The 13,061-nt window shown below is 41.3% G+C and overlaps 1 protein-coding gene across 1 annotated transcript; it reads right to left on the bottom strand.

Moving 5' to 3' along the window:
- Nucleotides 1-11,855: 11,855 nt before the first annotated feature.
- LOC143689937 (olfactory receptor 8S1-like) lies at nt 11,856-12,791 on the bottom strand. The gene has a single exon (XM_077167967.1). The coding sequence runs from the start codon at nt 12,789-12,791 to the stop codon at nt 11,856-11,858; it is 936 nt and encodes a 311-aa protein (XP_077024082.1).
- Between the last annotated feature and the right edge of the window lie 270 nt (nt 12,792-13,061).

The following is a 13,061-nucleotide window of genomic DNA, read 5'->3' as shown; positions in this document are numbered from 1 at the left end:
CAAGGTACCTGGTAAGAATCCTTTTCTTTTGAAATGCTCAGGGAGAAGACAAAAGCTACTTGCTAATATTTAACTCGTTCTAGAGCACAGAAATGGGTCAGGTAATTATAATGCAGAAAATGTAATAATAGACTTTTCTTCCTTTTATTTGTGAAATGCTCATTAGGCTAAGCCTGAGAACATTGTTTATGACCTGAGTTCTCATTTGGATCCGAAGGTGATCTGAGATTTAGGGAAAAGCTCTGTTAGAAATAAGAAAGCCAGAACTTCTGACAATAAAGAGATGCAACTCGAGACTCAGAGATTTGGAACTTGGACTACAGTGGCCATGGGAAAAAGGAGTTACAAATGATGATTAATGGAGTCATCCTGTTGGGGTAAAGACCAGACTCTCAGAATCCTTCCATACCCTCTGTCTCTGCTGGCACCTTCATATGAGGGTGGCAAAGGGGAGGCCAGCAACCCTCTTGTGCCACAGGGAATACCAGTGTTGGGATTGATGAGGAGGTGCTGAGGCCAGGGAAGGAAAATTTCAGCTGATACTTGGCATCTGAAGACATACTGCCTAGGCTATGCCAGGACCAGATTAGCTGCTTCTTTTCTTTCCCCACTGTACCTTCTGGTAGCTGTGTGTAAGTAGAAGTCAGTTAGTGATGATATATTTTCTGCAGGCACTCAGTCCAAGCAATATAAAGCCCAGCACATAGTAGGAGCTTGTGGTTTCACCACAGAAAATGTCCAGCGTAAAAGACAATCATGGTTTTAAGAGCCTCCTCAGGCAAAAAAAGATTAGTAGAAGTAAGACCAGGTATGAAAAAAGAGATAGAAAGGAGAATGGTAGGAATAAGAGGAAATTAAAGGAAGAGAAGAATGCAATGAGGGTTAGAAGAGTGAGAAAGTGTGACATCCTTGGGATAACAGGAATTGGAAATCCAGGGCTGTTAATGTTCTGGATTCCTCAGTGCATGCAGAGGGGAGATGAAGGGGGAACATAATTCCTCAATTATGTCCTTGTGCTAAGGCAAAATATTGGGCTGTAGGTGCCAGAGGTCGTTCTTCAAAGTCTAAAATTCTCAGAAATTGCCAAGCAACCTTGAGACACAGGCTCACTTTGCTGGCTTCCTGTTTCCCTTTTGGTACCCCTCACACACAGACGTATTTTTTCTCACTAGGCACTGCCCTCTGCAGACCTCTCCCAGAGTTGGGGGAGGCTCCAAATTCACCTAAATTGTTTTGCTAAAGGAGATTTGGATTAAAACACTTTTATCTATTGTCTAGGTAAACATTCATTGAAAATCTTTGTTACTATTTTCAGAATTTCATGTCCAATCGGCCTATCTCAGGGCTTTCCCCCATTTTCCTCATTACGTGTCTATTTTCCTTTGTTACCTTCTTTGAGAATATCAAAGGTTTTCAGCCAATCCCCTTTCTCTTTATGGCATTATTTAAATGAGTGTTTATGAGATGTTCAATTCTTAATATGTGATTCACCAAAGTTTTCCATTTTGTGGATACTTGCCTTAATTTTTGCTAATTTCTCACCTGCATACACTTTTACACTGAGGGTATATATAAACAATGTACCATGTGGTCAAATTTTATTTCTATTTCCCACCATAAGCATGAAAATATGTAATGAGTTTGCTAGCATTTTAAGTTCCATTTGCTTTATTTTATTTATGCTGTATGGCGGGGGTCACATTTCATTCTCTTTCCATGGAGGTACCCCATTATTGCAGCACCATCTTCTTGAATTTTTTTTTGTTTGTTTGTTTGGTTGCTTTTTAGGGGGGAAGTGCATGCGTCAGGAATCAAACTCAGGTCTCCCACATGGCAGGTGAGAATTCTATCGCTGAACTACCTTTGCATCTCCCCTTTGCTTTATTTTTCACTACTTTAATGTTTAAAAGCAATTTTGATTTCCCTATAACACGTAGCAACAATTATCTCTGCTAATTTCTAAAAGGTTTTCAACTAAAAATTTTGGCAAATAACTGCATCTTTCCATAAAAATCATTTAATTCCTTTTTTTTTTCTTTTGGAAGAATCTGTAATATAGATCCTTATACGTGATCACAATCACATTTTTTGCAATATTATCCAGCATTTTAACTTATCATTAATAAATATATCCACATTTCAAAACTTAATTGTCATGGTCAGGTTCATGTGTCAACTTGGCCAGGTGGTGGTACCTGTTTGTCTGGTTGGGCAAGTGCTGGCCCGTCTTTTGCTATAAGGACACTTCATAGAATTAAATCATGATCACATTGGTTACATCCACAGCTGATTCCACTTGTAATTAGCTGAGGGGAGTGTCTTCTTCGATGAGTGATGCTTAATCTAATCACTGGAAGCCTTTAAAGGGGAATCCAGAAGAGGCAGTCTCTCTCCCTGCTTCGGCAGGCGAGTCTCTCCTATGGAGTTCATCTAGACCCTCCATTGGAATCGTTAGCTTTGCAGCCTGCCCTAGGGATTTTGGACTCACATTTCCCACAGTTATGTGAGACACTTTTATAAATTTTATATTTATGTATATTGCCTGTTGATTCTGTTTCTCTAGAGAACCTCAGCTAATACAACTTGGTACCAGGAGTGGTTTTTAAGAAACAGAATCTTAAAAATGGGTTTTTATGAATGGTTTTCTACTCTGACTGGACTCAGAGACACTAAGGACTCTGATTCCCATAATCAGAATGACACTCCCAATCCATGGAGCGAGTTGGCAAAGGAGATAGTCAAAATATCATCATTTGATTCTCCTAATGCTTCACTTGTACAAAGCCAGACTCTGGGGGATAATGTTTTTGACACCATTGTGGAGTTTTGTGGAAATAGTAAGTATAGACATGTTGGCTGGTTGTTGTTAGATATACTGTATTCATTAATGAGTGAAATGGATGGGTTTAAGGCTTCAAACGAGAAGCTTAAGTGCTGTCTGACAGATGTAGATGTTTCTGTAAGTGTCCTAAAGGAAAATCTTATTTCTTGTAGCCATAGACTTGAGATCTCTGAAAATCAGACTCAGAATCTTATTGTTAGAGTAGCAACTTAACAATGTAAACTGAAATCTCAATCTTGCTTGGTGTCTGCCATAAAAGTGAGGGCACTGATTGGAAAGGAGTTGACCCTGAAAAATGGGATGGCAAGATATGAATTGATAATGATGTCAGCGGAGAGGTTGAAACCCTAGGTCATGCTGAGTCTTCTCTAGATAACCATGTAATAGTCTTTCCTGAGGACATAACTGCCCTACCTCCAGTCTGCCTTGAGGAGTTGGCCACCCAACTTCCATCTGAAGGGATTAGTCCTAGAGTGATTAATCCTGTTTCACCATTGAAACTGAAAATGAATGCTCTGAAGCAAATGGCTTGGAAGATGCTTCTAATTCTTTTCATGACCCACCCCCACCACCCCTCATTTCTTTCAGACCTATAACTAGATTAAAGTTCCAACAGGCACCAAAAGGTGAGGTGCAAAATATCACACATGAGGAGGCATGTTATACTCCAAAGGAACTGTGTGTGTTTTCCAATATGTATAGATAGAAATCAGGGGATTATGGGTGGCAATGGATTTTAAGGTTGTGGGATAATGGTGGGGAGAATATAAGGCTGGATCAGGCTGAATTTATTGATATGGGTGTATTAGTTAGGGTTCTCTAGAGAAACAGAACCAACAGGGAACACTTGCAAATATAAAATTTATGAAAGTGTCTCACGTGACTGTAGGAACGCAGAGTCCAAAATCCACAGGGCAGGCTGCGAAGCCGATGACTCCAATGGATGGCCTGGATGAACTCCACAGGAGAGGCTCACCAGCCAAAGCAGGAATGCAACCTGTCTCCTCTGAGTCCTCCTTAAAAGGCTTCCCATGATTGGATTTAGCATCACTAATTGCAGAAGACACTCCCCTTTGGCTGATTACAAATGGAATCAGCTGTGGATGTAGCTGACGTGATCATGACCTAATCCTATGAAATGTCCTCATTGCAACAGACAGGCCAGCGCTTGCCCAATCAGATGAACAGGTACCACAACTTGGCCAAGTTGACACCTGTCCCTAACCGTGACAATGGGCCTTCTAAGTAGAGATTCTGCATTCAATGTTATAGCTTGGGGGGTTAGAAAAAGCATTAACAGTTTGTTTGGATGGTTGACTGAAACATGGATCAAAAGGTGACTGACATTACCTGAGATTGAAATGCCAGATCTGCCATGGTATAATGTAGATGAGGGGATCCAGATGGTGAGAGATTGGAATGTTAGAGTGGATTTATCATGCAAAGTCTGCTTTTACAACCCAGGAATGTCCAGAGGATGCACCTTTTATCAGAACTGTGAGAAATAAACTTGTGAGACTAGTACCATCATCCTTGAAGAGCCCTGTAGTTGAACTTCTCTGTAGGTCAGATATTACTGTAGGAGCTGCTGTTACTGAGCTGGAATCCTTAAACACAATGGGAATGATCTGATTCCAGTTGGTAGCAGCCAGTTGGCAGCACTTAATTGACAAAGACAAGGTGGACGTGGCTATTATAATAGATAGCAAACACAAAAGAGGAGTCAAAATAATTTGACTTGCAGAGATTTGTGGCATTAGCTAGTAAATCATGGGGTATCTAGAAATAAAATAGATGGGCATTCTACTAAATTCTTGTTTGAGGTGTACAAACAAAAGAGTTCTAGGTCAAGTGAACAAAGTCTAACTTGAATTAAAAAAGACAGAGTCATGGCCCCTTAATCAATTTCCAGACTTGAGACAGTTTACAGACCCAGAGCCTCTTGAATGAAGGGGAGAATCCTAAACACTGCCACAAATCTATACTGTTAATCTTCCTCCAAGCCTTCCCCAAGGAGACTGATAGCCTTTTACCAGGGAAACTGTGCATTGGGGAAAGGGAAATGATCAGATATTTGGGGAATTATTAGATACTGGTTCAGAAGTGACATTAATTCCAGGGGACTCAAAATGTTACTCTGGTCCAACAGTCAAAGTGGGGGCTTATGGAGGTCAGATAATCAATGGAGTTTTAGCTCAGGTCCATCTAACAGTGGGTCCAGTGGGGCCCTGAACCCATTCTGTAGTTTTTTCCCCTGTTCCAGAATGCATAATTGGAATAGACATACTGAGCAACTGGCAGAATCCCCACATTGGCTCTCTTACTCATGCAGTGAGGGCTATTATGGTGGTAAAAGCCAAGTGGGACCCACTAGAACTGCCCCTACCTAGCAAAATAGTAAATTGGATTCTTGGAGGGATTGCAGAGATCACTGCCGCTCTTAAGGACTTGGAGGATGCAGGGGTGGTGAGTCACACCACATCCCCATTCAACTCTCCTATTTGGCCTGTGAAGAAAACAGATGGGTCTTGGAGGATGACAGTGGATTATCATAAGCTCAACCAGGTGGTAACTCTATCGCAGCTGCTGTTCCAGATGTGGTATCATTGCTTGAGCAAATCAATACATCCCTTGGTACCTGGTATGCAGCTACTGATCTGGCAAATGCTTTCTTCTCAATGGCTATTAGTAGGGACCACCAGAAATGGTTTGCTTTCATCTGGCAAGATCAGCAACATACTTTCACTGTCCTACCTCAGAGGTATATTAACTCTCCAGCCCTATGTCATAATCTTGTCTGCAGGGACTTTGTTTGTTTCTCCCTCCCACAAGACATCACACTGGTCTATTATATTGATGATATGTTGATTGAACCTAGTGAGCAAGAAGTAGCAACTACTCTAGACTTACTGGTAAGGCATTTGCGTGTCAGAGGATGGGAGATAAATCCAACAAAAATACAGGGGTCTTCCACCTCATTGAAATTTCTAGTTGTTCAGTGGTGTGGGGGCACCTCGAGATATCCCTTCTAAGGTGAAGGATAAGTTGCTGCATCTGGCCCTTCCTACCAACCAAAAAAGAGGCACAATGCCTATTTGGTCTCTTTGGATTTCGGTGACAACATATTCCTCATTTGGGTGTGCTACTCCGGCCCATTTATTGAGTGACCAGAAAAGCTGCTAATTTGGAGTGGGAACCTGAACAAGAAGAGGCTCTGTGACAGGTCCAGGCTGCTGTACACGCTGCTTGCCATTTGGACCATAGGATCCAGCAGATCCAATTGTGTTGGAAGAGTCAGTGGCAGATATAGATTCTGTCTGGAGCCTTTGGCAGATCCCTACAGGAGAATCACAACACAGATCCTTAGGATTTTGGAGCAAAGCCTTACCATCTGCTGCAGATAAATACTCTCCTTTTCAGAAACAGCTTTTGGCTTGCTACTGGGCCTTAGTAGAGACTAAACACTTAACCATTGGCCAACACGTTACCATGAGACCTGAGTTGCCTATCATGGGCTGGGTATTGTCTGACCCACCAAGCCATAAAGCTGGGTGTGCACAACAGCACTCCATCATGAAATGGAAATTGTATATATGAAATAGGGCTAGAGCAGGTCCTGAGGCACAGCAAATTATATGAAAAAGTGGCCCAAATGCCCATGGTCTCCACTTCTGCCACATTACCTTCTCTTTCCCAGATCAGAGCTATGGCCTCTTGGGGAGTGAACTAACTGAGGAAGAGAGAACTCGGGTTTGGTTTACAGATGGCTCAGCCCGATATTGGGTGCCACCCAAAAGTGGACAGCTGCAGCACTACAACCCCTTTCTGGGGTGTCCTTGAAGGACAGCGGTGAGGAAAAATCCTCCCAGTGGGCAAAACTTTGAGCAATGCACTTCATTGTCCATTTTGCTTGGAAGGAAAACTGGCCAGAAGTGCGTTTATATAGTGATTCATGGGCTGTTGCTAATGGTTTGGTTGGATGGTCAGAGACTTGGAAAGACCATAATTGGAAAATTAGTGACACAGAGGTCTGGGGAAGAGGTATGTGGATAGTAGACCTTTCTGAGTGGGCTAAAAACATGAAGATATTTGAGTCCCATGTGAATGCCCTCCAGAGGGTGACTTTAGCAGAGGAAAGTTTTAATAATCAAGTGGATAAGATGACCCATTCTGTGGATAACTGTCAGCCTCTTTCCCAGCAACTTCTGTCATTGCCTAATAGGCTCATGAACAAAGTGGTCATGGTGGTAGGGATGGAGGTTATGCATGGGCTTAGCAACATGGACTTCCACTCACCAAGGCTGACCTGACTACAGCCACTGCTGAGTGCCCAATCTGCCAGCAGCAGAGACCCACACTCAGCCCCTGATATGGCACCATTCCCAGAGATGACCAGCTGGCTATATTGTGGCAGGTTGATTACATTGGACCACTCCCTTCATGGAAGGGGCAGTGATTTGTTCTAACTGGAATATACACACTCTGGATATGGATTTGCTTTCCCTGCACACAATGCTTCTGCCAAAACTACCATCCATGGACTTACAGAATGCCTCATTTATTGTCATGGTGTTCTAGTTTCTAGCTGCCGGAATGCAACACACCAGAGATGGATTGGCTTTTAATAAAAGGGGATTTATTTTGTTGGTTCTTCAGAGGAAAGGCAGCTAACTTTCCACTGAGGTTCTTTCTTACGTGGAAGGCACAGGATGGTCTCTGCTGGTCTTCTCTCCAGGCCCCTGGGTTCCAACAACTTTCCCTGGGGTGACTTCTTCTGCATCTCCAAAGGCCTGGGCTGAGCTGCTAGTGCTGAGATGAGGAATGCTGAGCTGCTTGGCTGTGCAACATTGAGCTCTCTCATTTAAGCACCAGCCAATTAAGTCAAACGTCACTCATTGCAGCAGACACGCTTCCTAGCCGACTGCAGATGTAATTAGCAACAGATGAGGTTCATGTACCATTGGCTTGTGTCGCAGCAACAGAACTAGGTATGCTCACCTGGCCAAGCTGACAACTGAATCTAACTAACACACATGGTATTCCACACAGCATTGCTTCTGATCAGGGAACACACCTCACAGCAAATAAATTGCAGGAATGGGCTCATGCTCATGGAATTCTCTGGTCTTACCATGTTCCCCATCTTCCAGAAGAGCTGAATTGATAGAACGGTGGAATAGCCTTTTGAAAACTCAATTGCAGTGCCAACTAGGTGGCAATACTTTGAGTGCTTGTGGTAATCTTCCTCAGGAAGCTGTGTGTGCTCTGAATGAGCATCTGTTGTATGGTGCTATTTCTCACATAGCCAGGATGCATGGATCCAGGAACCAAGGGGTGGAAATGGGAGTGGCACCACTCACTATTACCCCTAGTGATCCACTAGGAAAATTTTTGTTTCCTGTCCCTGTGACCCTGAGCTCTGTTGGTCTACAGGGTTTTGTTCCAAAATGGGGCATTCTTACACCTGGAAAAATAACAATGATTCCATTGAACTGGACTCTAAGACTGCCATCTGTTCACTTTGTGCTACTCATGCCCCTGGATCAACAGCCAAGAAGGGGATTACTTTACTGGCTGGGATGATTGACCCTCACTATCAGGGGAAAATAGGGTTGTAACTGCACAATGGAGGTAAAGAAGAGTTTTCCTGGAATATAGGAGATCCCCTAGGGTGTCTGTTAGTACGACCATGCCATGTGATTGAAATCAATAGAAAACTGCAACAACCCAATCCAGGCAGGGCTACCAATGGCTCTGAAACTTCAGGAATGAAGGTTGGATCACCCCACAAGGAAAGAACCATGGCCAGCTAAAATGCTTGCTGAGGTTAAAGGGGACATGGAATGGGTAGTGGAAGAAAGTAGTGATAAATATGAACTATGGCTACATAATCAATTACAGAAATGAGGACTGTAATGCCGTTTTGTTCATGTTATACTATTTAAGTTGCAAGATACCAAGTTTAAGAATGAATATTACCCAAGGACTTGCACCCTATTCTGAGGAGATTTAATGTGTTTCCCGTTGTATGCAGAACAGTTGAGTATTTTTAGGTTAAAAAAAGTGTCTTTTATTGTTTTCAATTTAGAAATTAGGTATGGTTTAAGGTGATGAGAACAGCTGCCAAGTTGAGAAGGGTTGAACTGTCATGGTCAGGTTCATGTGCCAACTTGGCCAGGTGGTGGTACCTGTTTGTCCATTGGGCAAGTGCTGGCCTGTCTTTTGCTATAAGGACACTTCATAGAATTAAATCATGATCATGTCAGCTACAACTGCAGCTGATTCCATTTGTAATCAACTAAGGGGAGTGTCTTCTTTAATGAGTGATGCTAATCTAATCACTGGAAGCCTTTTAAGGAGGATTCAGAAGAGACAGTCTCTCTTCCTACTTCAGCCAGTAAGACTCTCCTGTGGAGTTCATCCAGACCCTCCATTGGAATCGTCAGCTTCACAGCCTGCCCTAGAGATTTTGGACTCTACATTCCCATGGTTATGTGAGATACTTTTATAAATTTTATAAATATTTACGAATATTTCCTGTTGATTCTGTTTCTCTGGAGAACCCTAACTAATACATTAATTTTAAAGCTCTATTATATATTTTTAACCACATCGGCTACTCAATATTTAGGAACTCCCCCAGTATTAAATGTTTTTCTACAGACCTATGTTATTCATTATACAAGTGCTCAAAATATTTAAAGTCAGAAATTCTGTCTCCCTTCTTTCCTTCTTGCCTTCCTTCATCCCTTTCTTCCTTCTCCTCTTTTTTTCCCTTTTTTCTTCCCCTTTAGGACTTATGCACAGAAGTAAATTAACCATAATTTCATTTATCATTGCTCCCTACTTGTACATATTCCATTTTATTTGTTCTGAATGATTGCTTGCTTTTAACAATATTATAAACTCTCTGTGAGCCCACCATTTGGCCTAAACACTGAAATGCTGCTGGCAAGATGCATCCCCCAAAAAATTGTTGGCAAATATTTCATTTGTTTTACTAACACTACAAATAAATACTAATTATATATTAGCATCAGTTAGGTTTTATCTACATTTAACCATTTTATACATTAACCATTTCATCCTGCAACTCAGACATTCTTTGTGATTATTTTCCTTCTTCCTCAATACTTTCTTTAGAAATTCTTTTAGATTAAAAATTTTTCCCATTTTGTGTATTTGTGAATATCTTTGTCTCATTAATAAAAGATATTCTTTCTTAATATATCATTTTACGTGGGTAGTTTTTTTCTTTAACATTTTGAGGTGTGATTTCTTGTTGTTCTGCCTTCCGTTGTAGCTGTGCTGACTATTCTGCTGTCATTCCAACAATCATTTAGAGACTATCTCTACCCTCTCTTGTTGCTTTTGAGAGCTTATCTTAGTGCATGATGGTAAACATCGTCTGATATTCTTTAGCTATTCTTTCACTTCTCACCTTGATTGTAAAAAGTAGACATTAGAATTTTACTATTACAAATAATGCATTTAAACATTTAAGTGTATTCTGTAATTGTAAATATTTTGGTAATATTTATATACCATATAATAAAAATTAATATGTCAAAGGGATGAAAACTATTAAGATATCTTGGTAAAAGTTTTCCCACAAGTGTAACAGAAATTACACTGTAATAATAATCTATGAATTGGTAATGGTTGCACAACACAGTGAATGTAAGTAACGACACTGAATTGTGCACTTAAAATGGTTAAAATGAAATATTTTGTGATATATATATATAAAACCACAATAAAAAATAAAAAAATTAATTCATACTTCTAGCCTTCAGAACAGTGAGAGAATAAATTTCTGTTGTTTTATTCCCAAAACAAACAAAGAGAAAATAAGTGAGAGGGACTAAGAATGGGAAGGAGAAAACCACCACCAATCTTGTCTGTTAGACACTTACTTGTGAAGCCAGCTTGTGACCCCATAATTTCGACAGCCCTCCACATATCCCTTTCCTCCTTAAGTCCCAGAGTTGTGTCTATAGTGGAATTCTGGGGAGAATTTATGTTCTTCACTGTGGCCCCAAGTAGCCACTGATTCAATGTCTGAATGAGGCACACCTTGAACTTAAGGCAGCTGGTTATTCGGCATTGCTCAGGTGGTATGAACTCCAAATTCCTGTTTCCCCCTTTCTGACTCTTTTGTTTTTCTTTTTTCTCTGAAACCTGCCCTTTCTATCTTGTCTTCTTGAATTCCAATGCCTTTTATCTAAACTGTCTTCTTTATTAAACCATAGATTCATTTTTCTTTAAATTTACTTTCTGAGAGATTTTAGAAATTTGTTTTTTGTGGATCTCCATATGTATTCTCCCTATTCAGGGGTGTCTTACCTCCCCGGGTGCTCTCACCTATTCTAGGCCCAGGACTCTCAAAACTGAAGTTTCTAACTTACTAATTACTATACTCCTTCATTCCCAACACTCACACCTACCTCAGATTCAAGATCATCAGTCTTGTTCTATATCCCCTTCTCTGGTGGGGTGGGCACTTAGCTATTTGTTCACTGAAATGCATAGAAAAGAGAAGCAAGATGGGCTAAAGACCAATCAATGCAGCCAAAAGTCTTTCTATGGAAAAGAACTGGATTGACATGGTTATTTGAACATTTGGCTGCCTCTAAGACAGAATGAATATAAAGCATCCTTCTTCACCTGCCCCAATGCTATTAATTTCTAAAACACTTTTTTTTTGGATCCAATATCAAGGGAAATCAAGAAACAATCTTATGGGCGGGCCGCGGTGGCTCAGCGGGCAAAGTGCTTGCCTGCTATGCCGGAGGACCTCGGTTCGATTCCCGGCCCCAGCCCATGTAACAAAAACGGAGAAACAGAATACAATAAAACAAGAAAATGTTTAAAGATGTTTCCCTTTCTTCCTTCCTTCCTTCCTTCTCTCTGACTTTCCTTTAAAAAAAAAAAAAAAAAGAAACAATCTTATTGTCATTCATGAGATATATTGCTATACTAAACTAATTCCACTGCATCCTCTTCAGGTCAGCTATCTGATATATTGGAGATATTTTCTCAAGGTCCTTTTCATAGCTGCTTTCACCTCATTGTTTTTCACGCTATAGATGAGGGGATTCACTAAGGGAGTGATTATACTGTACTGTACGGAGAAGATCAACTCCAATGGTGAGCCCGAAACTGGCATTAGATAATGAAGAAAAGCTGAACCATAAAACAGGAGTACCACAGCGAGGTGGGAGGAGCAGGTGGAGAAGGCTTTGCTTCTACCTAAGGAGGAACTGATGTTCAGGATGGTGGAGACAATGGGGATGTAGGAATAAATAATTAGGAAGCAGGTTCCCATTCCATGCAGGATGCTGGAGCATAGTAAGACTGCAAAATTGGTAGATACGTCAGAACAGGACAGAGGGAAGAGAGAAGGCAGATCACAGCTGTAGTGGGGAATGGACTTATTACCACAGAAGTCAAAGTTCATAGTTAGAAGGATGTTGATGAATGCATCCAGAAAGCCCAGACCCCAGGATCCCCACACCAGCCCCTTACAGAGCTGGTTACTCATCATCTGTCCATAAAGCAGAGGGTGGCAGATGGCAACATAGCGGTCATAGGCCATCACAGACAACAGGCAGGTTTCCGTGCCCCCAGCCTCAAACACAAAGAAGACCTGAGCCAGGCAGCCTCCAACAGAAATGGTTTTCTTCTGGGACAGGAGATTCTTCAGAAGCATTGGCACTGTGGCAGAAGAGAAGCAAAAATCCAGGAAGGAGAGGTGACTCAGGAAGAAGTACATGGGAGTTTGGAGGTGAAAATTTTCCCTGAAAACCAAGAGCATCAACAGGTTCCCCAACAGGGTCATGATGTAAATTCCCAGGAATAGCACAAATAGCAGAGCCTGCACATGGGGGTCAGCATAGAGTCCAAAGAGGCTGAACTCAAGGATGGTGCTGTGGTTTCTCAAGGTCATTTAAAGTGGTTGATCCCTAAGGAAAAAATATGGACAAACTTGAAATCTTTATTAACCATACTCAATTACTAGAAGGTTGGTGCTTCCTCCTAATCAACTTAGAGTTCATATATACCATCATTCCTTCCTTTCTTCCTGTGCTGATATTATTCTCCAATTCTTGATCCATGATAACACCTCATGGATGATAGTCCATCTCAGAGACTGGTGAAGACATTTATGAATATTCTCAAACTGGATTATGATCAATATGCTCTTTTTAAATGTATA

This window comes from Tamandua tetradactyla, chromosome 7, assembly GCF_023851605.1.
Source record: "Tamandua tetradactyla isolate mTamTet1 chromosome 7, mTamTet1.pri, whole genome shotgun sequence".
NCBI classification, from domain to species: Eukaryota; Metazoa; Chordata; class Mammalia; order Pilosa; family Myrmecophagidae; genus Tamandua; species Tamandua tetradactyla.
Note: the sequence above shows the minus strand (reverse complement) of the source record. Positions and strands in the feature narration are given on the sequence as shown.

What these genes read in the sequence shown, in the direction of transcription:
- LOC143689937 (XM_077167967.1), bottom strand. Translation starts at nt 12,791, where the DNA reads ATGACCTTGAGAAACCACAGCACCATCCTTGAGTTCAGCCTCTTTGGA.